This window comes from Mus pahari, chromosome 12 (genome assembly GCF_900095145.1).
Source record: "Mus pahari chromosome 12, PAHARI_EIJ_v1.1, whole genome shotgun sequence".
Taxonomy (NCBI): domain Eukaryota; kingdom Metazoa; phylum Chordata; class Mammalia; order Rodentia; family Muridae; genus Mus; species Mus pahari.
In genome coordinates this window covers 13,028,563-13,056,289 of record NC_034601.1, presented here as the reverse complement: position 1 = coordinate 13,056,289, position 27,727 = coordinate 13,028,563, and the positions used below count along the sequence as shown (strand labels likewise).

At 49.8% G+C, this 27,727-nt stretch overlaps 2 protein-coding genes across 2 annotated transcripts in view; one reads left to right on the top strand and one right to left on the bottom strand.

Annotated features, from left to right (window-relative positions):
• The window catches only part of Pi4ka (phosphatidylinositol 4-kinase alpha), a 126,482-nt gene extending 112,229 nt beyond the window's left edge, over positions 1-14,253 (top strand). The window contains 16 exon segments of the mRNA XM_021209064.2: positions 329-419; positions 1,804-1,971; positions 2,863-2,916; positions 4,238-4,358; positions 7,768-7,897; positions 9,267-9,337; positions 9,878-9,950; positions 10,029-10,099; positions 11,148-11,257; positions 11,619-11,723; positions 11,804-11,929; positions 12,138-12,258; positions 12,577-12,736; positions 13,503-13,592; positions 13,818-13,901; positions 13,999-14,253. Coding sequence (XP_021064723.1) covers positions 329-419; positions 1,804-1,971; positions 2,863-2,916; positions 4,238-4,358; positions 7,768-7,897; positions 9,267-9,337; positions 9,878-9,950; positions 10,029-10,099; positions 11,148-11,257; positions 11,619-11,723; positions 11,804-11,929; positions 12,138-12,258; positions 12,577-12,736; positions 13,503-13,592; positions 13,818-13,901; positions 13,999-14,050 — 1,627 coding nt within the window. The 3' untranslated portion in view covers positions 14,051-14,253.
• Positions 14,254-16,444: 2,191 nt separating this feature from the next.
• On the bottom strand, positions 16,445-18,372 carry Tmem191c (transmembrane protein 191C). Its single transcript, XM_021210031.2, has 10 exons — positions 18,218-18,372; positions 17,936-18,059; positions 17,806-17,856; positions 17,654-17,731; positions 17,432-17,488; positions 17,288-17,347; positions 17,096-17,160; positions 16,947-17,019; positions 16,801-16,841; positions 16,445-16,720 (listed from the first exon to the last, which is right to left on the bottom strand). Exons 1-10 carry the CDS (start codon positions 18,370-18,372, stop codon positions 16,516-16,518), a joined length of 909 nt encoding a protein of 302 aa, XP_021065690.1. The 3' UTR covers positions 16,445-16,515.
• Positions 18,373-27,727: the final 9,355 nt, after the last annotated feature.

The following is a 27,727-nucleotide window of genomic DNA, read 5'->3' as shown; positions in this document are numbered from 1 at the left end:
TGTGTGTGTGTGTGTGTGTGTGTGTGTGTGTATGTGTGTGTGTGTGTGTGTGAAGGTTGGCAGCAAGGGCATTTGTTCACTAAACCATCTTGAGCCGAGGCTTCTGTGTCCCTCAGAGTGGCTTCCAACTGTGGCACTCTCCTGTCTTCTTGTAAATGCTATAATAACTTTTCAGATGTTGTAATGATTACTTGCCTACATTTAGATGTCTCTCTACAGTGTTGATCTAAATCCCTCCCCCTGAGTGTTTCCGTCTGGCTCATCTGTGGCAGTGAAGGAATGTAGCTGCTAGTATGGCCACCCAACACAAACTCTCTGTGCACTGTAGGTTCAAGAATACAGAAGCCATTGGGAATGAAGTGACACGTCTGGTTCGCTTGGACCCAGGAGCTGTTAGTGATGTCCCTGAAGCCATCAAGGTAGCACAGCCCACATATACCTGCTCAAGTTCAAACTAGATCTAGAATGTTTTTAGAGAGGGCTGGCTCCTCATGGCTATGACCACATATCTGACACAAACAACTTGGGGGAGGAAAGCTTTATTTGACTCCATTTCAGAGGGCTCAGCCTCATATGACTGAGCAGAACATCATGGCCGCAGGACCATGTGCAGGAAGAGCCTGTTCACGTCCTGCCAGATGAACAGAAGAGCAAGAAAGGGCATGCAGACAAAGCGCAGCCTCCCAGTACATACTCCACCAAGGCCCCAGATACTTTGCACCAGCTTAAAATAGTACCACATATTATGACTCCTCAAAAGGTTAACCTGTCCATCAGGACCCAATCCTCTTTGGGCCCCATGGACATACTCAAAGGTGTGCTTTATTGATCTACACATTTCTCAATTAAGTTGGTATTAACCATCATTGCTGAGCCTGGTCACCAGTACAGGTCTACAATCCCAGCCATTTGGAGACTGATACAGGAGGATCACAAGTTCAAGACCTGCCTAAGTTACAAAGTGAATTTTGGACCAGTCTGGACAGCCTAATGAGAACTTGTCTCAGTAAAGAGAACAGGGCACAGTGGTGCATGCCTTTAATCCCAGCCATCATGACCCAGCCGTCATGAGGCAGAGGCACATAGACCTTTTGTTTTTTGTTTGTTTGTTTGTTTTTGTTTTCTGAGACAGGGTTTCTCTGTGTAGCCCTGGAACTCACTCTGTAGACCAGGCTGTCCTCGAACTCAGAAATCTGCCTGCCTCTGCCTCCCGAGTGCTGGGATTAAAGGCGTACACCACCACGCCCAGCTAACTCCCTGCATTTTCTATTTCTAGTATGAAGTAATTATTATGTTTATGATAGGAAATATTTAGTCTGTTTTAACTCTGTTTATAGATAGGGTTTCATATATCTCAGGCTAACCTCAAATTCAGATTTGCTAAAGATGTCCTTGAATTTCTGATTCTCCATTCTCCACCTGCTATGTATACAACCACAGCTGGTTTTGTGCAGTACTGGGGATCGGTGCTACTAGCCTGGAACACATTACCTACTGAGCTTCACTCCCAGCCCCTCTACTTGAATTTATTGCAATTATGCTACTTTGTGTAACATGTCAGAAGCACTTTCCATTTTTATTATAAATGGCTGTTATTATCATATTTTATTTTAATTTATTTTATTGGCCTAGAGTTCACCTTGTAGACTCAGGTTCACAGAGATCTGCCTGATTGTGCCGACTGCGTGCTGTAATTAAAGGCGTGCATAGCATGCCCACCCTATTACCCTTTGCTGTGGCCATTCTGGAGCAGGCCATAACTGCAAGGACTCCTGCAACCCTATGTCCCGACTTTCTCCCCAGTTCCTTGTCACCTGGCACACCATCGATGCTGATGCTCCAGAGCTCAGCCATGTTCTATGCTGGGCACCCACGGACCCACCCACAGGCCTCTCCTACTTCTCCAGCATGTACCCACCACACCCTCTCACTGCACAGTACGGGGTCAAAGTCCTGCGGTCCTTCCCTCCGGTGAGTCTAAAGCCCTGTGAGCTAGCCTAGGGTATAGCTGTCCCAGTGTGGTTAAGTGGGTAGATATAAGACAGCCCGGGGATGGAGAGAGGTCTCAGGAGCACCGACTGCTCTTCCAGAGGTCCTAAGTTCAATTCCCAGCAACCACATGGTGGCTCACAGCCATGTATAATGGGATCTCATGCTCTCTTCTGGTATGTCTGAAGAAAGCAATAGGTACTCACATACAATAAATAAATAAATAAATAAATAAATAAATAAATAAATCTTTAAAAAAAAAAAAAAAAGAAACAAAAAAAGACAACTCAACCAGGCATGCATCCAACTATATAGGTCCATCTAGAATATGTCTTTATTCCTGACTTCAGTAGTGGAAGGGGATGAATTTGGGCTATGGTGGCACGCACTTTTAGTACCAACACTAGGGAGGTGATAAATTTAGTTGTAATTCATGTGTTTTCTAGTTGTATGTGTTTGTTCGTTTGTTTGGTTTGTTTTTGTTTTTGTTTTTGTTTTTTAACTTTAATTGGATCTTTTGGTTTTAAACACAGTTTGAGTTTAGCCCCTGCTCTGAGAGGTAAGCAGTGTGCCCATGCCTCTTACTCCAACAGCAAACTTTCAGGGATCCTGAGGATTGTACGTAGTAGCCATGGTGGAGAGTCTGTAGCAGGGGAGTTTCTGTAGAATATTCTAGAGCCCTGATTGCTACAGTTTCAGCACCAGCAAGTCTGTAGTAACTTTTAGCCCCTTTACCTGGGGTAAGCTGCACTCTTCTGCTTCGTCTGCACTTCCCCAGTTCTCCAGCAGAGGGCAGCGCCCAGTGGGCAGGTCCAGGGCTCATTGCTGTTTTAAGTGTTGTAACCTCTGAAATCAGTCTTTGCTTCTCGACAGGATGCCATTCTGTTCTACATCCCCCAGATTGTGCAGGCCCTCAGATATGACAAGGTAAGTATCCTCCAAGAGCTGTACACATTGCTGTCTATGGGCCCTGAATTCCCCCCTCAGACAAGCTCTGCATTCCCTCAGGAACAGAACTGAGCCCTTTGTTCTCCTGCCCTTTCTGAGGCCCAGCTCTGCAGAGTGGGTGGGCTCTGGTACATTTTCTAGCTGTTTCCTTCAGGTGGGCAGCTTGTTCTTCTAGAATCCCCTTTGTGGGGTCAGGTATCAACAAATGACATGACTCCCTCAGACTGGCTGTCCTCATGGAGAATCTCATGAGGTTTAGGTAAGCTGATAAAGAATGTGTTCCACTCAGGCTGCCTCAGGTGTACATCCTGCTGAGGTTACAGAGATGAGCCACTCCCCTTGTCTCAGCTCAGCATCTTCAGGCCCTTGTGGAGTTCAGAGACCTTGGATTCTGTGGACCTGGAGTTACAGGCAGTTATAAGCAGTCTGCTGTGGTGCTAGGAACTGAACTCCAGTCTCATCCAGAGTGTACATGTTCTTATCTGACAAGCCATCTCACCAAGCCTAAGACATGGCCATTAAAACTAGGAGTTACTGGGAATGTGAGGTAGCTCGGTAAAATAGCAGCCTTGTGTGTGTAAGGACCTGAAGTCAGTCCCTGGCATCCGTGTAGAAAGCCAGGCATTGCATCACCTGTAAACCCAGATCTGGGGAGCCAGAAGTAAGAGGTGCCTTGGGGCTATCCAGCCAGTCAGTTTAACCAAATCAGCAAGCTCCAGGTTTGGTGAGAGACCATATCTTAAACACTAAGGTGGAGAGTGACTAGAGGAGACACCAGTGTCAACCTTTTGCATCCTCACACAGCCATGCACAAACACACGTGCATGCACATGCCAGAGAGAGAGAGACTGGAGCTACCAGATAACGGCAGGAAACAAAGGAGATGGATAAGATGTCTTTAAGATCTTAGGCAACTATCAGTGCGTGAGCTACATGCAACTCTGTAGAGCTTTCTGGACCCTGTCCCTCTGGATGGTACCCGGTACAGCCTTGTAAGTGAGTTCTGGACACCTAGCCTACTTGTTTCTTGTATTTGACAGCAGTAGAAATTGAGAGCCATGGTTCTTAAGTACCAAGGGGACTAACACAGGAAGCCCAGGCCTATGGTGTAGACTTTACGCCCTAAACTCTAGCCCATGGTACCCAGCCCCTGGCTATAAGCTAGACTGAGCACTGACTCTAAAGGGTACATCCACATAGCGGGAACCATACAGTCAGGCAGTGGGAGTTGCTTCTTACACTTGGTTAGGAAGAGTTTCTTCCAGGAGTGAAGGTTGACTGTGGCCTTGACCTCCTGCAGATGGGCTATGTACGTGAATACATCCTCTGGGCTGCAGCCAAATCCCAGCTTCTGGCACACCAGTTTATTTGGAACATGAAAACTAACATCTACCTTGATGAAGAAGGGCACCAGAAAGACCGTGAGTATTTTGGCCTGTTAGGCCTCTCCCCATCAGCATAACCCTTAGAGGCCACACAGGGCTTCTGCTTTCCCAGAGGCCTCTGTGGTCTGTGCTACCTCAACCTGGAACACACATGGTGGAAGGAGAAAACAGATTCCTGCAAGCTGTCCTCTGGCCTTAACATGTGTACACACACACACACACACACACACACACACACTAACTAAATAAAAAGTAAATTAAAGAGCCGAGCATGGTGGCAGGTGGGAGGCAGGAGCAGGAGAATCTCAGTGAATGTGAGGCCAACCTCATCTAAAACGCAGATTCAGGCCAGCTAAAGCTACACATTGAGACCTGGTCTCAACCAACCAAACCAAACTAAAACCTTCCATATCCACCACTTACACAAGTACCACCTGACCATCGTCAGCCAGCACTGCCCCTTTCATGGGAACATAATTTCGTTGCTGTGGTCCACTGTAATCACCTAAATCATTATGGTTACTGTCACCACCATAGATACCTCTACCTAAATGTCCTGTAACTCCAGGTCCACAGAATCCAAGATCTCTGAACTCCAGAAGGGCCTGAAGACAGTGAGCTGAGACACGGGGAGTGGTTGGTCTCTGTAACCTCAGCAGGATGTACACCTGAGGCAGCTTGAGTGGAACACATCCTTTATTGATTGTAACCATCATAACCTCCTCGTGTACCATTTGGTTTCTGTATTCTGGTCCACCACCGCCATAGCTTCCTCTGCTACTATAACCAGGACACCACCACTGCCTCCTCTTCCACCAAAGCTTCCACCACAACCAAAGTTCCCTCCATGACACATGGCCTGATCTACTCAGCAGCTCCTCTGTGGGCCAGCAGGTTGCATCTCTTGTTTAAAAGGGGCCTTTCCTTCGCCACTGCACAACTGTGGCCATTAATAGTATAGTATTTCTGAACACTTCTATCAACTGCATTGTGATCATCAAAAGTTACAAAAGCAAATCCTCTTTTCCACTCTGCCTGCCTGCATCCCCCCAGCCTCTCTCTCTGGTCTTAGGTTTGTTGGTTGTTTTTGAGACAGGGTTTCTTAGTATATGTAGCCTTGGCTGTCCTGGAACTCACTCTATAGGCCAAGCTAGTCTTGAACTTACTGTGATCCACCTGCCTCTGCCTCCAAGTGCTGAGATCAAAGGTTTGCACTACAATGACAGCCTTCAAGACCCTGTCTCAAAAAAAGAAAAGGAAAGCTGGGTGTGGTGGCGCATGCCTTTAATCCCAGCATTCGGGAGGCAGAGGCAGGCAGATTTCTGAGTTCGAGGCCAGCCTGGTCTACAAAGTGAGTTCAGGACAGCCAGGGCTATACAGAGAAACCCTGTCTCGAAAAATCAAAAAAATAAATAAATAAATAAAAGAAGAAGAAGAAAAGAAAAGGAAGGAAAAAAGGCAGACAGCTAACTAGGAGCTCGCTGGGTATAGTGGTGCATGCCATTAATTCCAACATTCAGAAGCCAGAGGTAGCCTGATCCCAGTGAGTTCCAGACCAGCTGGGACTATATAGGCAATCCCTGTCTCAGACTAACAACAACAACAATAACAACAACAACAACAAAAGCCAGGGTTTAGAAGGTGGAAGATCAGTAGTCCATGCCAGCCTCAACCACATAGAGCCCAATCTTTTAAAAGGGGGTTTGTGTAGCTGGGGCTATATCTCAGTTGGTAGGATGCTTGCCTAACATGCACACCACCTAAAACAGATGTGGTGGTGTACATCTGTAGTCCTGGCACTTAAGAAGCAGAGACTAAAGGATCAGAGCCTCAAGGTCACTATGGGACATGAGACCCCTGTTTTCAAAGAGCCAGGTGTGATGCAGCATTGGGAATGGAAGAGTAGAAGTTCTGAGGCCCACTGAGGCTGTGCAGCATGCTGGAGGGTAGTCAGAGCTGGGTTGGTTTTTGTTGTTGTTGTTGTTGTTGTTGTTGTAGTTGTTTTGTTTTTTTCCTAAAGGAAAAGGAAAGAAAAAAGTAAATTTGAAAGTGATATAAAAAGCCATGAAGCCAGCCAGACATGGTGGCACATACATGTAATCACAGCATTCTCAGTTAGGAGACAGAAGCAGGAAGATCAAGAACACCCTCAGTTTCAACCTGGGAGAATGAGACCCTGTCTCACGCACATAAATAAACAAATAATCAGCCCATCAAGATGACTCACTGGATGAGGCCAGTAAACCTGACCTAAATTTGATTCCCAGGTTCCCACAGGGTCGAAGGAGAAAAGCAGCTCCTACAGACTGGCCTGACCCCATAAGTGCCATGCTCATGAGCACCCCACAGGAAAGCAAACAAGGAGCGGCAGGCACAGAGACTTGTGTTCCCTGGGGTGGGAATGCTGAGGTGCACAGGTCCTCGGGGCTGGCTAGCCCACCAGCCTAGAGTCATCAAACCACAAGCCAGTGAGAGACTCTCAGAAAACAAGAACAGTGCCCAAAGAACAAGGCTAAGACTGACCTCTGGCCTACCGTGCCCACACGCGCACCCCACATACAAAGGAAAGCCTCACACAGCCAGATGCTCCTCAGAACAGTGTGATCTTCAAGTATGGCAGTGACCCTGCATCAACATTCTGTTTGCTCACACACAGCAACACTGAAAAGGCATAGTCTCAATGTAGACTATAATAAAACCAGTAACTGGAACCAGATGTTGTGCTTGTAATCCCAGCACCCGGACGCTAAGGCAGGAGGGTTATCACTCACAGGCCAGCATGAGCATTGTAGCTAGACCCTGTCTGGAAACAAAACAGAGCAGAAACAAGTCCTAGTTGATGGAATGTTTGCCCAGTGTGCATAATGCCCATAGTTAAATCCCCAGCATCAGCATAACTAACCTGGGAGCGATGGCACACATCTATAAACATAGCACTTGAGAAGTGGAGGAACGGGGGTCACAAGTTCAAGGCTAACCTGGGTCAACCCTACCTCAAAACCAACCATTGGTGTTGTGTCACCTAGGATTCTGTCAGGTGACCGGTGCACACCTGCCTTGAGCTTAGCTTCAGGGGCTAGCAGTTTTATCTAACAGTATAGCCAGTGTCTACAGCAAAGGAGGAAATGATGGTATGTTACTGCCTCTATCAGGTCTATAGAGTCTTTTCCACATGTGGGCAGGCTGCTGGGAGATCCCCCAGCATGGCTGTCTAACAGACATCTTTTTTTTTTTTGGTTTTTCAGGATAGGGTTTCTCTGTGTAGCCCTGGCTGTCCTGGAACTCACTTGATAGACCAGGCTGGTCTTGAACTCAGAAATTCCCCTGCGTCTGCCTCCCAAGTGCTGGGATTAAAGGTGTGCGCCACCATGCCTGGCTCCTAACAAACATCTTTAAGGGTCTCTGTTTTAACCATAACATAAACTCATCATCTTTGTCTCCTCAGCTGACATTGGTGACCTTCTGGAGCAGTTAGTAGAAGAGATCACAGGGTCTCTATCAGGCCCAGCCAAAGATTTCTATCAACGGGAATTTGATTTCTTTAACAAGATCACAAACGTGTCAGCCATCATCAAGTAAGTGGCTACTCTTGAAAGACTGTCTTCTGAGATGTCTTATTTTCATCCCAGCTAGTCACTGGTGACAGGAGCCTGGGCTCTCCACCCATGTGGTTTTCAGGAGCACTGCCCACTTGCCTGGGACAAGGCAGAGCATCATTGACATTTGCTACTTGCCCAAGGAAACCCAGGGAGAAGAGCACTGGGCACAGCTTCTTCCCTCTGTGTGTGTGCAGGCTCTCCTGCTGCATTCACTGTGAGCCCTTACCATGCTGCAGGGGCTGTGACCACAGACAAAAAGGTTGGGAAGTATGTCACTACACCTGAGATAACCACCATAAGAGGAACAATGTAACTGGGCACACTGGCATATGCACGCCTTTAATCCCAGCACTTGGGAGGCAGAGGCAAATGGAGTGCCTGGCCTACATGGTGATTCCCCAGCCAGTCAGGGCAACATAGACCATGTCTCAAAAAACAAAGTACACAGGGATCAGGGTGGCATGGGACAATACGAATATCTTACGGTGTACTTGGCATAGGCTGTAGCAGAGAAAGAGAATGGTGTCCCATAACCCCCTGCAAGACTATAGTTCCAGTGACCTAAAACTCCTCAATGGAGAACTTTTTTTTTTTTTTTTTTTTATGGGGAAGGGCTTGAAACAGTATTTCTCTAAATAGTTCTGATAGTCCTGGAACTTGCCATGTAAACCAGGCTGGCCTCACAGAGATCTGCCTGCCTCTGCCTTCTGGGTGCGCAGCTTCACTGGAGAGTTAAAGATGAGGACCTATCCTAAATATACTGGTCTTTAGGGAAAATTCCCAGATCCAGGTCATAGCAGATAGATACATTGCCAGGGCATCATGATACAATAACCAGAAAGCTCCAGTCACCCTCAGCCTTACCTTTAGCTAGCCCACGTCTCCGCGGCTTCCCAGTGAGGGTCATACAGTAAGTTATACAGACAGCATTTCAGCCTAGAACTGTGTTGGGCCCCCACTCACCCATTCTCTCTGTACCTTGACAGCAGCACACATACCATAAAATATGAGGAGAGGGGTGTCAACAAACAGCTCCACTTCAGCCCCTACCACCTTCTGGGCCATCTGGCTTCTTTGAGGAATGCAGGGCAAACATTGCTATGAATGGTTTCCTGAAAACTTAAGCCTGGTAGAGCCAGCCAGGTGTGGTTGGGTTATCAGTGAAGAAGACAATGTCCTGAACAAAAACTGGAAACCAGTTTCTGCAGGAGACAGAGCAAAATCTTTTGTTTGTTTAGATGATTGATGTAACCCAAACTGGCCTCGAACTCGCTATATACCCTTAAATCAGGCCTCCAGATCTGAGTGTTAAGGGACAGTGACCACATTCTGTCTTATTCCTCAGGCCCTACCCTAAAGGCGATGAAAGGAAGAAGGCTTGTCTGTCAGCTCTGTCTGAAGTGAAGGTGCAGCCCGGTAAGCTGTCATCCTTAGGCTAGTGAGGCATGAGGGAGCTACTGTCTTACATGGGGTGAGGCCAGTGTGATAGGCCAGCCAGCTACATTGCACATTTAGGCCCTTCAGCATACAATACCAAGGGATGAACTTCCTCTTGTTTGCTTACTGGATTTATTTACTAGAAACAGGAATAACCGAATGCACAGAACAGAAGATGGAGGAGTGTTGATAGCATGCTAGGCCAGTGCAGCAAGGGCAGGAGTCTCCACAGAGAAGCTCTAACCTGATGCTGACCCAGGGCAGAGTAGGCTGATCCTGAAGCTAAGGTCCAGAGCACTCTGGGGAAGCCTATCCTGAGACACTGGGTCTCTTTGCTGGCTATCTGGAGGGAGGAAGGACGGACTCACAGTGATCATTGGATAAGCAGGCTGCCGCGGGCAAGGGCAAGCACTCCCTTCAAGGCAGGGCCCCTGATAAGGCTGCTGTGCATGTGAAGCCTGTGTTGGGGACCAGGTGTGTCTCCCTGGGGGTTACCTGTACCTCTTCTGTGCCTCCCAGGCTGCTACCTGCCCAGCAACCCTGAAGCCATCGTGCTAGACATTGACTACAAGTCAGGGACACCAATGCAGAGGTAAATGCCTGCTTGCACTTCGCTGCCCTACTCGGAGGTCTCTACTGGCTGTCTCATGTGCTGCATTCTTTTTCTCAGTGCCGCAAAAGCGCCATATCTGGCCAAGTTTAAGGTGAAGCGATGCGGAGTGAGCGAACTTGAAAAAGAAGGTCAGTAAGGAGCTTGAGGGAGTATGGGTGTCTCTCTTCAGCCGTGCAGGCCTGTTTTGAACATCCTAGACAAGATGTCTGCAGTCATGCAGTCATCTGCCTGCAGGCTCACCCTTCCTCTGAAAATGGCAGGGTGCTGTGCAGCAACACTTGCTTACCCTAGAATCTGTCACCCAAGTCACAGGAGCCCCAGAACCCCATCTCCAGTCCCAGTCCTGAGCCTCTGTGGGCACAGGAGTTGCTTTAGGCTCTTACAGAAGAGTAGTCTGGGTAACACATGGAGTATGCGACCTCGAAGACCTGGAGGCCAGCATCAGTGTGGAGGTGGGCGTGCTCCAGCAAGGGAGCGTCAGGCCCTGGCCAGGCAGGAGTGTCAAGTTCTGGGCTGGGTGCTCTGTCTGAGGCTTTCCACCCCTGTGGTTGTAGGGGATGCTGTTCAGCACCACTCCCTCTCTGCTTGTCTTTCTGGCCTACAAATTCTTTTAAAAGAACACCTTTTGGACAGTTATCATCTTGTATGGTTTGGTTGGGTTTTTGTTCGTTTTGGTTTGGTTTTGGTTTTTTGGAGGCAGGGTTTCTCTGTATAGTGATGACTGTACTAGAACTTGCTTTATACACCAGGCTGGCCTCGAACTCAGAGATTGGCCTGCCTCTGCCTCCTGAATGGTGGGATTTAAAGTGTATGCCAGCACCATCCAGCTTAGTATGGCTTTTAAAAATGATTGCATCTTCCAATACCCTAATCCCAAATAAGGCCACATTTGTGGTCTGGGGTGTGAGCGCTGTGGGGACATAGCCCGATGTGGAGAGGTGTCTTAAGTACTGGCTGTGTTCTGGCCCTGAGTCCTGTGCTTGAACTCGAGGGGGCTTTTTTCAGTTTCTTATAAACCTGTCTATTCTAGGTTCCTAGGGAAACTCGTAGCCCAGTGGTTCCATGTGACCCCTTAGTGCTTTGCAGAACTCACTCTCAAGATGCCAGGTCTCTCTAGGCCCCTAGCCCACCTCACAGTAGTCTGGCTCACAGATGGCATCGCTGCCCTGCCTACAGGTCTGCAGTGCCGCTCAGACGCAGAGGATGAGTGCTTCAGCCAAGACGCTGATGGCAAGAAGATCTGCTGGCAAGCAGCCATCTTCAAAGTGGGGGATGACTGCCGACAGGTGACAGAGCTGGCCTCACTTCCACTGGCAGGGCAAGGCACCACCCCCAGTGGTCCCAAAGAAGAGACCCTTATGTTATGAAACATGATTCAAGTGCTGTGGAGACTTTAGAGGAGACACAGAAGCCCCTCCCTCCTTCCAGCCCCACCCTTCACCATTGTTGAAGGACATCCTCACTGGCAACCCCAGGACGGCCCAGCCTGGCTGGGCAGTGAGGCCAGACCCCTAGACTCTTTATTTAGCCACAGTCTGCCCCCTTCCCTTGTGGGCAACCTGTGTGAGCCCCCAGGGCCACTAGCTTCTGAGTGGTCCAGCAGCTGAGGGGAGACACTGACTGCATCCTGTGCCTTCTGCATTCCAGGACATGTTAGCCCTGCAGATCATCGACCTCTTCAAGAACATCTTCCAGCTGGTTGGCCTGGACCTCTTCGTTTTTCCCTATCGGGTAGTGGCTACTGCCCCTGGGGTAAGTTCCAGGAACCTGATGGGCAAAGAGACCATGACTTCACTGCTCCACCTAACTGTCCCGTCCCTGCCCTTCCCTAGTGCGGAGTGATTGAGTGCATCCCGGACTGCACCTCCCGGGACCAGCTGGGCCGCCAGACCGACTTTGGCATGTACGACTACTTTACACGCCAGTATGGGGATGAATCTACCTTGGCCTTCCAGCAGGTAGCTACCCGTTATCCACCTTCTGTCTTCCTCTATTAGGAGCTAAGTTCGTCACCGTAGCTTTCTCTCAGTGAAAGACCAAAGCCTAGAACCCCAGGGCACAGAAAGTGCTACTGTCTCCACATTCCACACAGCCGCACTCACTGACCTGGCTCTGCCTCTCATGTGGGCCACAGAGCCAGGGTGAGACCACGACCTCTCCACACAGGCACGCTACAACTTTATTCGAAGCATGGCCGCCTACAGCCTCCTGCTGTTCCTGCTGCAGATCAAGGACAGGCACAATGGCAACATCATGCTGGACAAGAAGGGGCACATCATCCACATCGGTCAGCGGGCTGTGCCAGTGTACCCTCCCCTTGCCCACTGCAGAGAGCAGCCTACCCAAAGCCACCATGTTACACTACTGTAGACGTGGCTGGCCAGACTCGGGGAGCTGGGAACTAGAGTGGCAGCCCACACTCTTGGTAGAAGTGAGAGGTAGTGAAATACCTCTGCTCTAACTTGACACTCCCCTGCCTCCTCCCTGCCTCCTCCCTGCCTCCTCCCTGCTTCTGTCCCATGTGTGGCCAAGTCCTTCTCCACTAGAAATAAGCCACCCTGACCTAACCGTGCCCCAGTTCAGGAAGCTTTTTGGGATTTTGCAGACTTTGGCTTCATGTTTGAAAGCTCACCGGGTGGCAACCTTGGCTGGGAACCAGACATCAAGCTGACAGACGAGATGGTGATGATTATGGGGGGCAAAATGGAAGCCACACCCTTCAAGTGGTTCATGGAGATGTGTGTCCGAGGTTATCTGGCTGTGCGGTGAGCCCATGGGCCATGTGGAAGGGGTATTAAGGTGGGAAAGAGCACTCATGCCCCTGGAGGGGATCAGGCTTAGCGGCACTGAAAAGGGGTTCAGCTCTCACATCATGTGGCTAACACACCTGTCACTCCAGCTCTGCGAGCTCCGCTGCTCACTCTGGCCTCGTGAGGCACCTGCTCATATGTAGGCATACACTCAAACATGCACACACATAAAGATAGTTTTTGTTTCAAGACATGGTCTCACTATATAGCTCTTGCTCTCCTGGAACCACTATATAGACCAGGCTATAAAGATAGCCATTAAAGGCTAGGCTCACAACCAAAGACAAGATTTTTTTTTTTTTAAGTGAGCCTTGCACTCTGGTCACCCATCTCACCTATGTGATCAACTTCACACTCTGAACCTCCAGCCACACCCCTAGTCTCCCACAGCTGACCCTGTCATGCCCCAGCACCCTTCTCTCCCTCTGGACTTCCTGGCTAGCCTTTCACCATAGCCCCAGCACCACCAAGGCTACGTAGGAGACTGGCATCAACCAGATGTCAGAGTATCACTTTGGCACATCCCAAATGCTATTGTGGCTAATACCAAACAGAGCATCTTTGAAACCGCTGCTGGAAGCCTGGCAGAGTGGGGAGGATCACGCAGCCGTACAGTGCTATATGTGGTCCTGCAAGCAGATTGTGTGGGGATGTGGCAGCTGGACCACAGGTCTGTGAGCAGGCTGCCTCACACTGGTTGTTCCCCACCCTGTCTCCACAGCCCCTATATGGATGCAGTCGTCTCCCTGGTGACACTCATGTTGGACACAGGCCTGCCCTGTTTCCGAGGCCAGACAATCAAACTTTTGAAGTAGGTACCATTTGGGGAAGAATTGTCCATCTGCTGGGGCTCTACCTAGAATTGTATGTATCCTTGGATCCCCAGAGCAGATAAGGTTTCTAGAATAGCCCTATGACCGTGAGCGCCGCACGTGACCTAGTAATTGCTGGCAAGGATCAGAGCACACACTAGACCACAGCAGAATGTCCCTGGGGGGACAGATTCCCACAAACGCCTCCTTCTGTCTCTGCCCAGACACAGGTTCAGCCCAAACATGACAGAGCGGGAGGCTGCGAATTTTATCATGAAGGTCATCCAGAACTGTTTCCTCAGCAATAGGCAAGTCACTCCCTGTCCCTGAAGCCCTGTCCCTGCTCCCCACACAGCTGGGGAGGGCTCCCAGCGATGTCTTCACTTTCCTCGCTTGACCCTGCAGGAGCCGGACCTATGACATGATCCAGTACTACCAGAACGATATCCCCTACTAAGAAGCCGAGCACCTGAAGCCTTGAGTGTCACAGAGCAACTTGTACTGCCACCCTAGGCCTGGCTGTGGGGGCAACGGGCACATGGACAGGTGTGAGTCTCTTTCACACTGGACACATTCCCTGTTTGTTCACCTGTCTTACTACATTGGTACATGAAGTATTTTCTTGTGTAAACATGAAAAAAATAAAAATCCCAAAATGTGCTGCTTTTGTTTTGTTATGTAACCAAAAATGTACCCTGTAGCTAAAGGTGCTCTTTGAATTCCTGACCCTTCTGAGTCACACCTAGCTTAAGTAGTCTTGTTTGTTCTGGTACTGGGGGTCAAATCCAGGGCCTGTACATGCTGGGAGGCCTCCACACCTCTTAGCTGTAGCCCCAGCCTGTGACTCTGGATTAATGTCTCATCCAAACAGGAGTCTTCTGCTTTCCTAAGCCGGTCTTTGCCTCCATGTCTGAAGGTCCTATACAGATGTGGCTGTTTCTGTGGCAAGTCAAGTACCAAATAGGTGCAAGCCACTGTGGTCTCAAAGAAGTAAGATTTTAAATTGGAGCAGAGTCTGCAGTTCAGTGGTTAAAGCACTTGCCTGATGTGCACAAGGCCCATTCCCCATAGCCCCGAAATATCAGTCAGTAGATGGGACTGGAAGCAGGGTGGGGGTGGGGCGAGACTGAGAAAGCAAAAGTGAAAGGCCAGAGCAGCCAAGCTGAGACCCTGGCACCACGCTCAGTCTAATTTGGTTTGCTTTTTGTTTTTTCTAGACAGGGTTTCTCTGTGTAGCCCTGACTGTCCTGGAACTCACTCTGTAGACCAGGCTGGCCTCAAACTCACAGAAATCTGCCTGCCTCTGCCTCTCTGCCTCTGCCTCTCTGCCTCTCTGCCTCTGCCTCTGCCTGCTGAGTGCTGGGATTAAAGGTTCAAGCCACTACAACCAGCTGGTTTTGACTTTTTGTAAGATTATCTATGTGAGTGTCTGCATGTAGTTTGTGCACTATGACTTTGCTGTCTGGCACCCATAGATGCATTTGTTTGAATGCTTGGCCATAGGGAGTGGCTCTATTAGGAGGTGTGGCCTTGTGGGAGTAGGTGTGACAAGGCCTTGTCAGAAGTGTGTCACTCTAGGGGTGGTCTCAAATGCTCAACCTGCACACTGTGGCACACAGTCTCCTTCTGCTGCCTGTGAATCAAGATGCAGGACTCTCAGTTCCTTCAGCACCATGTCTGTCTGGACACTGCCATCCCTCCCACCAGGACAATAATGGACTGAACCTCTGAAACTGTAAGCCAGCCCCAATTAAATGTTGTCCTTTATAAGCATTGTCATGGTCATGTCGTCTCTTCACAGCAGTGACACCCTAAGTAAGACAATGACTGTGCCTGGTACTCAGGGAGCAAGAGGGCATCAAGAATCCCTGGAACAGGAATTACAGGACGTTGTCAAATACTTTGTGTGAATATTGGAAATTGACCACCTAGTTTCCTGAGACAGTTTCCATTAGCTGGAGCTCACTAATCCACACCTCCCCAACAAGGGGTTACTGACATTAACACCACATCCAGCTTTTTTGCATAGGTTCTTAGGATCAGACTCAGGTCCTTGTTGCTTGCAAGGCAGTGAGAGACACCAGTGCATACAACTGATAGGTCACGTTACAGAACCTAAACCACATTAGGTACTTTCTCCAAGTTAAACTAACTATTCCAAGGTACTTTACAGACCACTTTGTTAGGCCATTAAGGGAGTCTCCAATGAACTTAACAGAAAAGCTATAATTGTTTAGACGCTGTGGTTATAGCTTAGCATTCACAAGTGCTGAGCTGAGTTCAAACCCCAGAACAGAATAAACCATCCCTGGCGGCTCATGTCTATAATCCACTCAGGAGCAGAGAGGTAGGTCAAGGTCACTCAGCTACATTGTGAGTTCAAAGCTGGGATGAAACTCCACACATACCTGTAATAAACAAGTAGTCTAGAGTTTATTGGAAATTCAACCCAGATTAATTTCCACTCAGCAGGGCAATCCTCATATACAGCATGTTCCCCACAAAGCCCACAGTGGCAAGCATACACTACCCGGTGTGTTCAGATGCTGTGAGGGAGGTATGGAGAACTCGAACCTGCCCAAGAGGAAACCCCAACCTTGAGGTAGATCTGGAGTAACTGCATCCGCATCCAGGGAAAATAATCCACCCGTTACGGAGGGACCCGACAGGCCAGCACCCGCACGTATCCTGTCCAAAGGGCAGAATCAAAAGAGCCCCCTAGAGGGGTCAGGCTGCTGCTCAGCAGCCAGGGGTGCGAGAAAGGACAGCCTGGACACTAGCAGCCCTGCCGCGGACAGGCACCCCTGCGCTCAGGTGACATCGGAACACATGAACTTCACCCCCGCCCTTTTCATACAAGCAGGCACCCAGAAAACACAAAGGAGACAGAGGTGCAAGCGGCCAAAGCCGACATGATGCACTCTAGGCAGGCAGCAGTCCGCGTGCACGCAGCTCAAGTAAAGGTGACAGCGTGTAGCGCAGCCGGCGGAAGACCGCGTCGGAGCCAAGACTCTGGAGTCCCGGGCCGACGGCGTCAGGCTTCGTCAGCACCACGTAAATCAGCGGCAGCACCAGGAAACCCAGCGGGAGCAGCAGCAGCGTTTGCAGTGCGCTCAGCGCCCACAGCCTGCAGAACCACCAACGGACAGGTGGGTGGTGGCTCTGGGACCCGGAATCAGGACCGCCCAGCCCCCATTAGCCACTCACCTGAGGCTTCCCGCGCCCGTACCACCGAACAGTCGCTTTTCCTGCAGAGAAAGGGCTGCATCCAGCATTTTGGCTGGGTAGCCGCTAGGCTCTAGCCAAATTTCGTAGGTCCCAGCTCCAGTCCGCGCGTCCCAGCCCACACTCACGCAGTCAGCCCTGGCCACTTCCTCCATGAGTGAGCCCGCGCAGTCTTGCACCCGACGAGGCTGTGAGTTCCACCTGCAGGACAGGCGCGGAGTTGGGCCACCAGGCTGGGCCTAGCACCTTCCTATGCCCTCCAAGTCCCAGTTCTTACGGTTCCGAGCCACCGCGCGTAGCCTCCAGCGCAGCTGCTGCCTCCATCACTTTCCCTTGCAGCTCCTGAAGGATGGCAACAGGGATTCAGGGCAGAGGATGAGCTACATCGCGAGTCAGGGAGTAAGGAAGAAAGGGTCGCGGCCGCAGGACATTCGGAAGAGAATGGCTGTCAGAACCGAGGGGGTCACACCTGCAGGACTCCACTCTGCTCCTGGAAGCTGGCCCAGGCCTCTTCTGTCCGCTGCGCACCCTAGAAGCCAGGGACTTGGTATGAGCACCGCGATGACAGGCCCTCCCCAAACGCCCTCCCCTGAGAGTCCAGCGCCATATGCACCTGCCGCAGGTCCTCTGCCTGCATGCTGAATTTGGCCTCCGCCAGTTCCAGATGTTTCTTCGGGAGGATTCAAGTGATGTCAAGAACCTGAAGGCCTCGCACACCACTGGGCCTCGAGGCTCGGTCCCTGGCCTTCAAGGCGGATACTCTGCCCACATGTGCACACAGCCCTGCCCACAGCCATACTCCGCCCACAACCCCGCCCTGGTCCGGTCCAAGTACCTGCAGCGCCGCAAGCTGAGTTCCTAGTTGCTGCTCCGCTCGCTGTTGACTCAGCTGCTCCCCTCCATAGTAGAAAAGCTGGGGGCCGAACTCGTGAGTGCCTGGCTCAAGGGTCTTGGGGACCAGGGCATGATCTGAGACACTGCACGTACCTGGCTGGACAGTTCCTCCCACTGTTCCTGCAGCTTCCGATTGTATTGCTCCTGCGAACAGGGTTCAGGCTGTCTAGGCCTCTCCTCCAGCCTAGCCACCCCGGGCGCCGCCTCTTGCTCTTGCCCGCACCAGGTCCTGCCGGTGCTGCTCCGCCGCCTCCAGCAGCCCACGAGCCCGCTCCGCACGCTCCCGTGCCGCCTCGCATGCCTCCCCTCGAATAGCTCGTGATGCTTGGCTTCGTCTCCGCTGCAGGCTACACGGAGGGGGGTGGGGGGGAGTTGGTCTGGGATGAAACCAGGGCGCAAGATCGTTTGGGAAGGAGCCGCCACCAGCCTGAGAGTTCCAGACTAGGGTCCCACTGCCGGGAGCGAGACTGCCAACTAGCCTGCCGGGGCCTCGGTGCCCTCGCACCTGCGCTCGCGCTCCCGCAGCTCCTCCAGGCGCCCGGTGAGGCTCTCGCTCTCGGCTTCCAGCCCACGCACCAGCTCTTCCAGCTCCTGCTTCCGCAGGCGGCCATCTCGGTTGTCCTTCTGCAGCTGCAGTAGCTGCTCCTGCGGCTCAGCCATGGCTCCAGCGCTCCGCCCGGACCTCCACCGCCTGGGTAACTTGGTGGCCCGCGTCACAATAGGCAGCAGAGGGCGCCGGAGCCCAACCGAGTCGGGTCACACCCGACCAATTCAGACATACAAAGCCGGGCTTGGTTGCCCGCATCTGTAATTCTATCTCTTGGGGGTGTGAGGGCACGAAGATCAGGAGTTCAAGGTCATCCTTTGCTACATACGGAGTTTGAAGCTAGCCAAGGCTACATGCGGACCTGTCTCAAAAAAAAAAAAAAATACACACACACACACACACACAACAAAAATATCACAGTCCAGATCTGATTGGTAAAAAGTTACTAAAGTTCTAAGGAAGGACCAGACTTGATGGTCCTTGCCTTCTTGCCTTGTAATCCCAGAATATAGAGGCTGAGGCAAGGAGATCACCTAGAGTTCAAGGTCAGCATAGCTGTGTAACAAGAAGACCCTGACTCAGAAGAAAACGAGAGGGCTGGAGAGATGGCTCAATGGTTAAGAGCACTGACTGATCTTCCAGAAGTCCTGAGTTCAATTCCCAGCAAACACATGGTGATCCACAACCATCCATAATGAGATCTGATGCCCTCTGCTGGTGTGTGTGTATGTGTGTGTGTGTGATCTTAAAAAAAAAAAAAAAAAAGGCTGGAGAGATAGCTCAGCGGTTAAGAGTATTGACTCCTCTTCCAGAGGTCATAAGTTCAATTCCCAGCAACCACATGGTGGCTCACAACCATTTGGATCTGATGCCTTCAAGGCAGTGACAGTGTAGTCATATAAATCAAAATAAATAAGTCTTTTAAAATAAATAAGTTAATAAATCTTTAAAAAAAAAAACCCACAGTAACTGCAATTACAGGCTAAATCAAGTGCGCCTCACCTTAGATTCTGAGTAACCAAGCAGGGAGTGCTAAACTTTTGAGAAAGACATTTAAAATTTAAAATTTTACTTTTCTTCTCCCCCATGTGTTAATGATAACTTTGGCGTGGTCTCAATAGCTGGATTTTCCTAGCACAGTGCCTTGCTGAGTGGTGCTGAAGGACCGGGGTGCTAGAATGGCCTGAGAGTCTTTTTTCTCCATGTTTTCAGCTCTAGAAAAACCTTTGGTTGGGCTTGTGTGGTATGAGTAGGAAAAGGAGTGATGTAGTTCTGTGATCTAGGGGTTCTGCTAGCACAGGGGTCTCACTCTGTGGCCAGCCTGGTCTTGACTCAACACCTTACCTCCCTAGAAACCTGCTTAATCATTTTCTTCTACAATTTGTTTGTTTGTGTGTGTGTGTACCACGTGTGTGTAAATGCTTCAGGAGTCCATCAGATCCCTTGAAGCTGGAATTCCAGCAGTTGTGAACCATCTATGTGGTGATGGGAACTAAAGTCAGTGCCCTGGGAGAGCAGCAAGTGCATGCTGGGCCTTTTCACATTCCGTGGTGATATAGTCTCTCTAAAGATTTTAAGAAGTTAATTTATTCCATAATTTAGAGGACATACTTTCTGGATGCTGTAATAAACCATCATAGCTTCATTAGAGAGGCTGAGGCAGGAATCCTGCTGCAAATTCTAAGCCAGGTTTGCTACATAGTGAGGCTTTGTCTCAAACAACAGCCCCCCCCCCAAAAAAAAAAAAAAACAAAAACCAATGAGTGCTTTTTGTGACGAGTGGGTTGGAATATTGGTCAGTAGAATCCCTGCACACACAAGGTTCAATTCCCAGTATCACGCACAAAGACATCAATTATTTATTTCCAGGAAGGGCTGTGGGTTTTGATAGCTCTGGCGAAGCTGGGATTCCCCACTGCTGTCAACACAACTCGATTCCCAGACCCCAGTGCTGCCTCATCTGGTCCACACAAAGAGTTCAAAGCTCCAGGTCTCTGAAACCCTTCTGGCCCCAGTAATTTGGGAGAAGGTGTGAACACTTGATTTTTGTATTTGCTGGGCTGGGCTGGGCTGGGCTGGGCTGGCGGCAAGCCTCCCACCCCTGGGCCTCCCTCTCTGTGCCTTTTCGGTTCACAGGCTCTTCCCAAGGCAACTCTCGCTCAGCCAGCGCCTGCTCCACAGGACTTCCCTTCCTCCCCTTCGGCCTTTGACCGCTTGCTCACTACATAAGCCACCCAGCACACCTGCAGAATACCTACTGAGTTTTGCTAATCTAGGGCTCTTTTTTTCTTTTGTTTGATTTTGTTTTCTTTTATTACCTTGGAGACTGGGTCTCATGTTACTCATACTGGCCTGAAACTCAACTGTGTAGCCAAGGATGACTTAGGATTCCCCTACCCATAGTGCCCAGTACTGACATCACAGGCTGCACCTCTGGGGCTGGCCTTTTCTTTATGGTCAAATGTGTTGCTTTTAAAATAAAACAAGCCGGGCAGTGGTGGTGCACACCTTTAATCCCAGCACTCGGAAGGCAGAGGCAGGCAGATTTCTGAGTTCGAGGCCAGCCTGGTCTACAAAGTGAGTTCCAGGACAGCCAGGGCTACACAAAGAAACCCTGTCTTGAAAAAACAAAAAATAAATAAAAAATAAAAATAAATCAATAAAACAAAAATAAGGTTCTTGCTAAGTAACCTTGGCTAGCCTCCAAACTGTGGCCCTCTTATCTTTGTGTCCAAAGCTTTATACAACCATCCCCAGATAAAAATTGGCAGAAGAAAACACTGTTTTACATAAAAAGGTAGCCAATGGGGCTAGACAGAGAAACCAACTTAGATCTGGGAAAGCAAAGGAACCCTTCCTGTCCTGGAATCTCTCACCTGCCGTCAACACTTGCTGTGGAGGCTCTAGACACACAAATAAATAAGCCCTTCATTTATAGATACTGATTGCTAACGAAGTAATGAACTAGGCTTATGTGTGATATGTGTGACCTTGGGTGGGCATACACACTCGACAATGTATGCACGTGGAAGAACACACACACATCACGCACGCACACACATGCACACACACCAAACAGTCACACTCACACACGCACGCACACACTCACACACCACACATACACACACACACCTCACACTCACACATGCACGCACACACTCACACACACCACACACTCACACACGCACGCACTCACAAGCACAAGCATCACCATTAACTTTGCTTCTTGTCGAAGCAGCAGTAGCCTTGTCAGGTGCCCCTCTGAACACACCCCGGGATCTCAGATCTCAGGCTCTTTGGGCCAGCCTCTGTCGATAACAGCTTCAAATCCTCCCTGTGACCATTGTAAAGAACGACATTTGACTCTACCTTAAAAGCCATTGTGAAACAGTTTCCTCAGAGAAGTTCCTCAAGACTCAAAGTTCTAAAGTGAAGCTGTTAAGACTTAGGAAGTCAAGGGATGTGGGGAGGTGGTGACACACACCTTTTATCCCAGAGCTTGGGAGACAGAGGCAGGTGGATCTCTGAGTAAGGTCTACAGAGTAAGTTCCAAGATAGCCAGGGCTCCACAGAGAAAACCAAGCCTAACCAAACCAAAGACTCAGGAAGTGCCTGAAGCTGACCAGATTCATGAGACCCTTCCTTCCGCGAGGTTACATGGCTACAGGTTACATTCTGCTGAGACAGGGACCAGCCCAGCTGAACTGGAAGAGGTTCAGACTAACCCAGTTTCCTAGAAGAGACTCTTACATCTGTTGAGCTCCCTGCAGGCTTTGTGGTACACTGCAGTTCCCAGTTTTCAGGAGCTGTCACCCATGCCAGGGTGGGTTTTCTGAGGTGCAGCTGCCTTTAAGTCATTTCTGGCTGGGTGTGGTGGCGCACGCCTTTAATCCCGGCACTTGGGAGGCAGAGGCAGGCGGATTTCTGAGTTCGAGGCCAGCCTGGTCTACAGAGTGAGTTCCAGGACAGCCAGGGCTAAACAGAGAAACCCTGTCTCGAAAAACCAAAAAAAAAAAAAAAAAAAAAAAAAAAAAAAAAAAAAAAAAAAAAAAAATTTTTTTTTTTTTCTGAGACAGGGTTTCTCTGTGTAGCCCTGGCTGTCCTGGAACTCACTTTATAGACCAGGATGGCCTTGAACTCAGAAATCTGCCTGCCTCTGCCTCCCGAGTGCTGGGATTAAAGGTGTGCACCACCACTGCCCAGCTTAATTTAGTTTTTATGTGTGTGTTTTATCAGCATGTCCGTGCACCATGTACATGCAGTGTCCATGAAGGCCAGAAGAGGGCATCAGATGCCCTAAAATGAATTACAGATGGCTTTGAGCTGTGAGTGCTGGGAATCCAACCACATCCTCTTGGGAAAAAGCTCTTAATTGCTGAGCCATCTCTCCAGCCCCTAGAAGTTTAGTAAAATGTCAGCTCTCCCTCACACTGGCCAATGCTCTTCTGTGTCAAAGCCTTAAGTGTATGGCCTGAGCTGAGGTCCCTAAAAGATGAATGGAACCTCTGCAGGCTGCTGCATGTGACAGCAATAAGCTGCGGCCCAACTCCCTGGTAACAGCTACACAAGATAACAGCAACTGAGGACTCAGGTGGCTTGCCCTGTCCACAACGTAGGCAGCCCTTGTCCTGGCTGCAAACTCAGGCCACAAACACCTTATACACAATCACACCGACGGGTTGTAAAACACTGCACATTGCTGGCCAGATCTGGACTCAAGCTCACCTGGGAAGATGGCCCTGGCCTGAGGTTTTCTCCCTGCTATGTAGGGACCATCTCTTGCCTTGGAAGGAATCAGTATGCCAATCAGTACTGAGGCTGTACTTACCAGGGAGACAGTCAAAGTTCTCACTCCCTAACGTGACACCTTATTTGCTCTCTGGCTATACTGGCATCTCCTTAGAGTTCACTCATGCCTTCTCCATCTCTCACCCAAGGTCCTAAATTCTCTGTGACAAACACCTGTCCACCTCCATTAGGATACCCCTGATGCAGCTTCTGCTGGCCCTGCCCAGCCTCCAGGACTCCCTTTGCTGGTCCTGCTCTTCCAACCTCATACCCCTAGCCTGTCCCCAATTCCTACTGCAAACCATTGACCTCTCTCTCCCACAGACTTCTCACAAGTGGGAAGGCCCCCTGCCTCTGCCTATTGTGCCTTGATTACTGTTTGCCCAACACTGAGGTTTGAGGAGGCTGCCCTGTGCCGCCCGCTTCTTACACCTTCATCGACACCGTTTCAGACTGAATGATCAAACTCCCCAAGGTCTGCTTGCCTCATGTCCCTACTAAACCTTCCTAAACCTTTCCTTGACTGTGATTTCAAGCCAGTCCTCACTGGGGTCTGGGTCACAAACGCCTGCCACCCATTGCTCTCCAGATATGCACCTGCCAGAGGGAGTCTGTGCTCCCCCCTCTTTCCAGCACCCCAGCACCTCAAATATAATCCATCCTTCCCAATGCTGTCACTTTGTCCTTGGTCCTCAGCACTGGGCAGCCACAGAAACCCAGCCAGAATGGTGCCCAGAAAGTAAGGTAGTATATGTACAAACAGATGGCCTGCTTCTGATACAGAAACATGGCAAGTTGACAGAGGACACAGGCTCTTGTTGGGAGAAGCCAGCATTCAAAAGCCAGGTAGATGTGGTGCAGGCTCCCCGTGTCCTCTCACTGCCCCCTCCCCCGCTCCCACAGTGACACAGCTGGGCAGCTGTAAACTCACTGGGCCACTGGAGAGCCAAGCAAGCAGCCATTACTCTTTTCACTTTAAGTATCAGTAGTGTCCCCTGTCCCTATAGGGGTGTTAGAGGGTGGTTACAGACACCTTGGACTCTCTCTCTCTCTCTTTTTTTTTTTTTTTTTTTGAGACAGGGTCTCTCTTTGTAGACCAGGCTGGCCTCGAACTCAGAAATCCACCTGCCTCTGCCTCCCGAGTGCTGGGATTAAAGGCGTGGGCCACCACGCCCGGCCTTACCTTGGACTATCTTAATGATATGGTTTGACCCAACACTGTGAGCAGGTCAGAGGTGAGTCTGATTATTGATGGTACACTGAGGAACCCCAATGTCTGCCATGTGCTCCTGTGCACTGGACCCCGAGCTACATCTGTCCACACTGAACCCCAGACCTGCCCTACAGTGGCCACTTCATCAAAGCAAGTGTGGTCTGTGGGCAGGGTCTTTGGGGACTCTATAATAGCAGAAAGGTACACTTGAAACTTCATTACCTAAGTCAAGCTGGGCTGAGACTTGCCTTGTACACTGTTGATGTAAGTGAGTGTGGATACGCATACTAAACAACACCACACAGGCGGCAGATAAAGAGCAACTTGCTACAATCTGTTCTCTCCCTCCCCCTCCGTTCTGTGAGGCCAAGGAGTACACCCAGCTTGTAGCAAGCCTCTCCATTCACCAAGTCAGCCCTCCAGCCTGTGCTTTAGACTCAGGGCCCCTCATGCCCTCTATACCACCCAAAATTACAAGTGGCAGATAACTACTCCCATTCTTGTACACAATGCTCTTTCTCCAGGACACCAACCCAACTGTTTCTACATCTAAGAAGCAACTTTGGGTCCTCTTCCAATACTAAAGGGACACTAGAGACCCCATTGTGTTCCAGGCCTTCAGGTCAGGGCTGGTTGTCTGCAGGTCCTTGGCATCTTATTCAGAACTTAAGGAAAATTACACAAACAGTATTCACAGCAAAGCCCAGTGAGGAGTGGAGGGGAGTGAGGTTCACGGCCAGCTCGATTCGAGAAGAAACACAAAGGCAGTATGGGATGTGTATGGCGTTTATACAGAGGAGCTAGTTGCTAAGGGGCACAGTGGTACTCTATTTTGATTGGTAGGCTAAATTATATATCTCTGTTTGCATACATACCTTCCCATAATGCATCTGATTTTAGTCATATCCATACAACTATACATAGGTCTAAGATGGCACATAGGAGACTCTCCTCTAAACTTTAAGAATACCTTATGGCACCTGAACTCAAACTAGTTCAGACTAGTTGACCTTCCTATTCTCATGCCTGGACATAACTAGGGTACAGGCCAGGACTGCCTTTAATCCCAACAGGCAGGCAGAACTGCGCAGTGAGTTCCAGGCCAGACTTTTTCAATGGTAAAGCACCCCGAGTATCACTGCATAGAATCTGTTTGATGGTCATAGAATGAGAAACCCCATTGGTGAAGGGTCCTAGGTTGCTGACAGGTGGATAGATGTGTGTACATTATCCATGCAGGGAAACCTGCCAACTGCGTTATTAAAAGAGGGGTATAAACATGTGGCTTCAGACTGCGTGCTGACTCACTAGCACTGGCTAAGACTGGGAAGAATGTACATGAGAGCCCTGGTACAGGAGGCTGGGTGGCAGTTGCCCTTCCAGAGGCTAAGAGCAAGCATGCTGGGTGCCTCTGAGACAGCTTGCATATGACACATTCTGACAGAAGCCAGCAATGATGGTTCCTTAGTGCTAGGGATACCCTGGGGTGGTCAGTTTTGTCACCTGTGGTCAGAAAGAAAACTGATATTAGTAGGTTGACCTCAAAATTATATGAGGCTGACATTTTTATAAATTTGCTGCCCAGCAGTTGTGCCAAGAAATGTATGAGCTTTGGCCAGGGGACTATTGCCCTAGGCCATGCTCATTCATGTGTGTGTGTGTGTGTGTGTGTAGGTGTAGAAGCTGTAAGTCAGTATCACATGTCTTCCTTTGACACACACACAGAGCAGTGCCAGAATGTCCAGAAATACCAGGCCTTACCACTGCAGGCCAGCATTTACCCGGTGCCCTGAGAGCACCTGCCGCCCAACCATCCTCCCTCCCTCCCTCAGTGACTTTCATGAGCTTCCTGGTCTAGGGGACCATCTTACTGACCCCCAGCTGGTTCCAACTGAAAACAGGCTGGCCTGAGTGAGGCAGGAAAACAGTACAGGTCATGGGCACAACTATAGGCTCACAAACCCACAGCAGCCCAGCCAGTCTAGGTGACTGCACATGTGTCCAGATGTTCCTACTCAAATTCTGAGACTCGAGACAGACCGCCACACCTGATCTCCCAGCCTGTGAAGGGGGCAGCACACCACTACTGACAATGGTAACAGTCTGCAGATGGTGCCGCCACCACCACCTGGTTTACACTGGATAGTGGGAATGTGACATTCAAAAATTCCCTTTACAGGTAAGGAAAATAGGAAGTGAAGCTGTAAGGACCCAGAACCCAAATAAAGCCAGATGCTGTAGTCCCAGGACGTCTGTAGGAAATTGGGAAGAATCCCTAGAAGCCAGTCTCGTGTGTAGAGCAGCCAAAGATGGTTTTCTAGAAAAGTCTCAGGCTAGTGGTTAAGAGCACTGACTCTTTCAAAGGTTCAATTCCCAGCAACCACACGGTGGCTCACAACCATCTGCAATGGGATCTGATGCACTCTTCTGGTGTGTCTGAAGACAGCTACAGTGTACTCACATGCATAAAATAAATAGATCTTAAAAAAAAAAAAAAAAAAAAAAAGGCTCCTGTGGAAGGTGAGGACTAACACTCAAGGTTGTCCCTGAGCTCCATGCACACACTGACACACACAGTCACCCATACCCAGGGGAGCACATGCGTGTACCTTGGCACACCATCTCCCACAGATGAAAAGGCAGGTTTCGGGGACCGCAGAGACAGCTCAGTGGTTCTCAACACTTGCTGCTCCTGCGGTGAACCCAGACTTTTGTTGTTCCCCCCACTCTTCCTTTTCTGTGGGTAGAGCAAAGTTCCATGGCGGGAGGATCTGTGATATTCTAAGCCAGCTGGGGTCCACACAGCTATGCTCCGGCATGGCCCAGCATTCGGGAGGTGGAGATAGGAGGGTCAGAATCATTCTACCCTCAACTATAAAGTTGAAGACTAGCCTGGATGCCACGGGATCCTAAGAAGATAAGAGTGGCCGGGGGTGGTGGCACACGCCTTTAATCCCAGCACTCGGGAGGCAGAGGCAGGCGGATTTCTGAGTTCGAGGCCAGCCTGGTCTACAGAGTGAGTTCCAGGAAAGCCAAGGCTACACTGAGAAACCCTGTCTCAAAAAAACAACAACAAAAAAAAGATTAAGAGTGTCTTGCCAAGCATTAGGGCACAAACCTTTAATACAGCACTCAGAAAGCAGGGGCAATCAGATCTCTTTGAGGCCAGTCTGGATTACACAGTGACACAATGAGATTCTTAAAAAAAAAAAATTGTGACTCTTAATCACAAGTATAGTCTGGCCCACCAAGCACTTTAGCTGCGTTTTAACCGTGCTCGTCTTCTGTGATCACAGGACATTGTGGTCCTTTACTGCAGGTTATGTCCGGATCCTGCTGGATTGACACTGTAAAACGAAGAAGCTATGCTGAAGCCTGAGCCTTCCTCACCGCTGAGTAGGGCCCTTAGAGGTAAAGTGCAGTAGCTAGAGTTGTCAAAAGCTTCTTCCCATAGACCTGGGGACGAA

Bases quoted from the DNA above. Each gene is read 5' to 3' on its own strand.
- Tmem191c (XM_021210031.2), bottom strand. From the start codon at position 18,372: ATGGCTGAGCCGCAGGAGCAGCTACTGCAGCTGCAGAAGGACAACCGA. The intron at 17,857-17,935 runs GTGCGGGCAAGA...CCCTGTTCGCAG, and splicing joins AGCAGCACCGGCAGGACCTG to GAGCAATACAATCGGAAGCT. The intron at 17,020-17,095 runs GTAAGAACTGGG...CCTGTCCTGCAG, and splicing joins ACGCGCGGTGGCTCGGAACC to GTGGAACTCACAGCCTCGTC.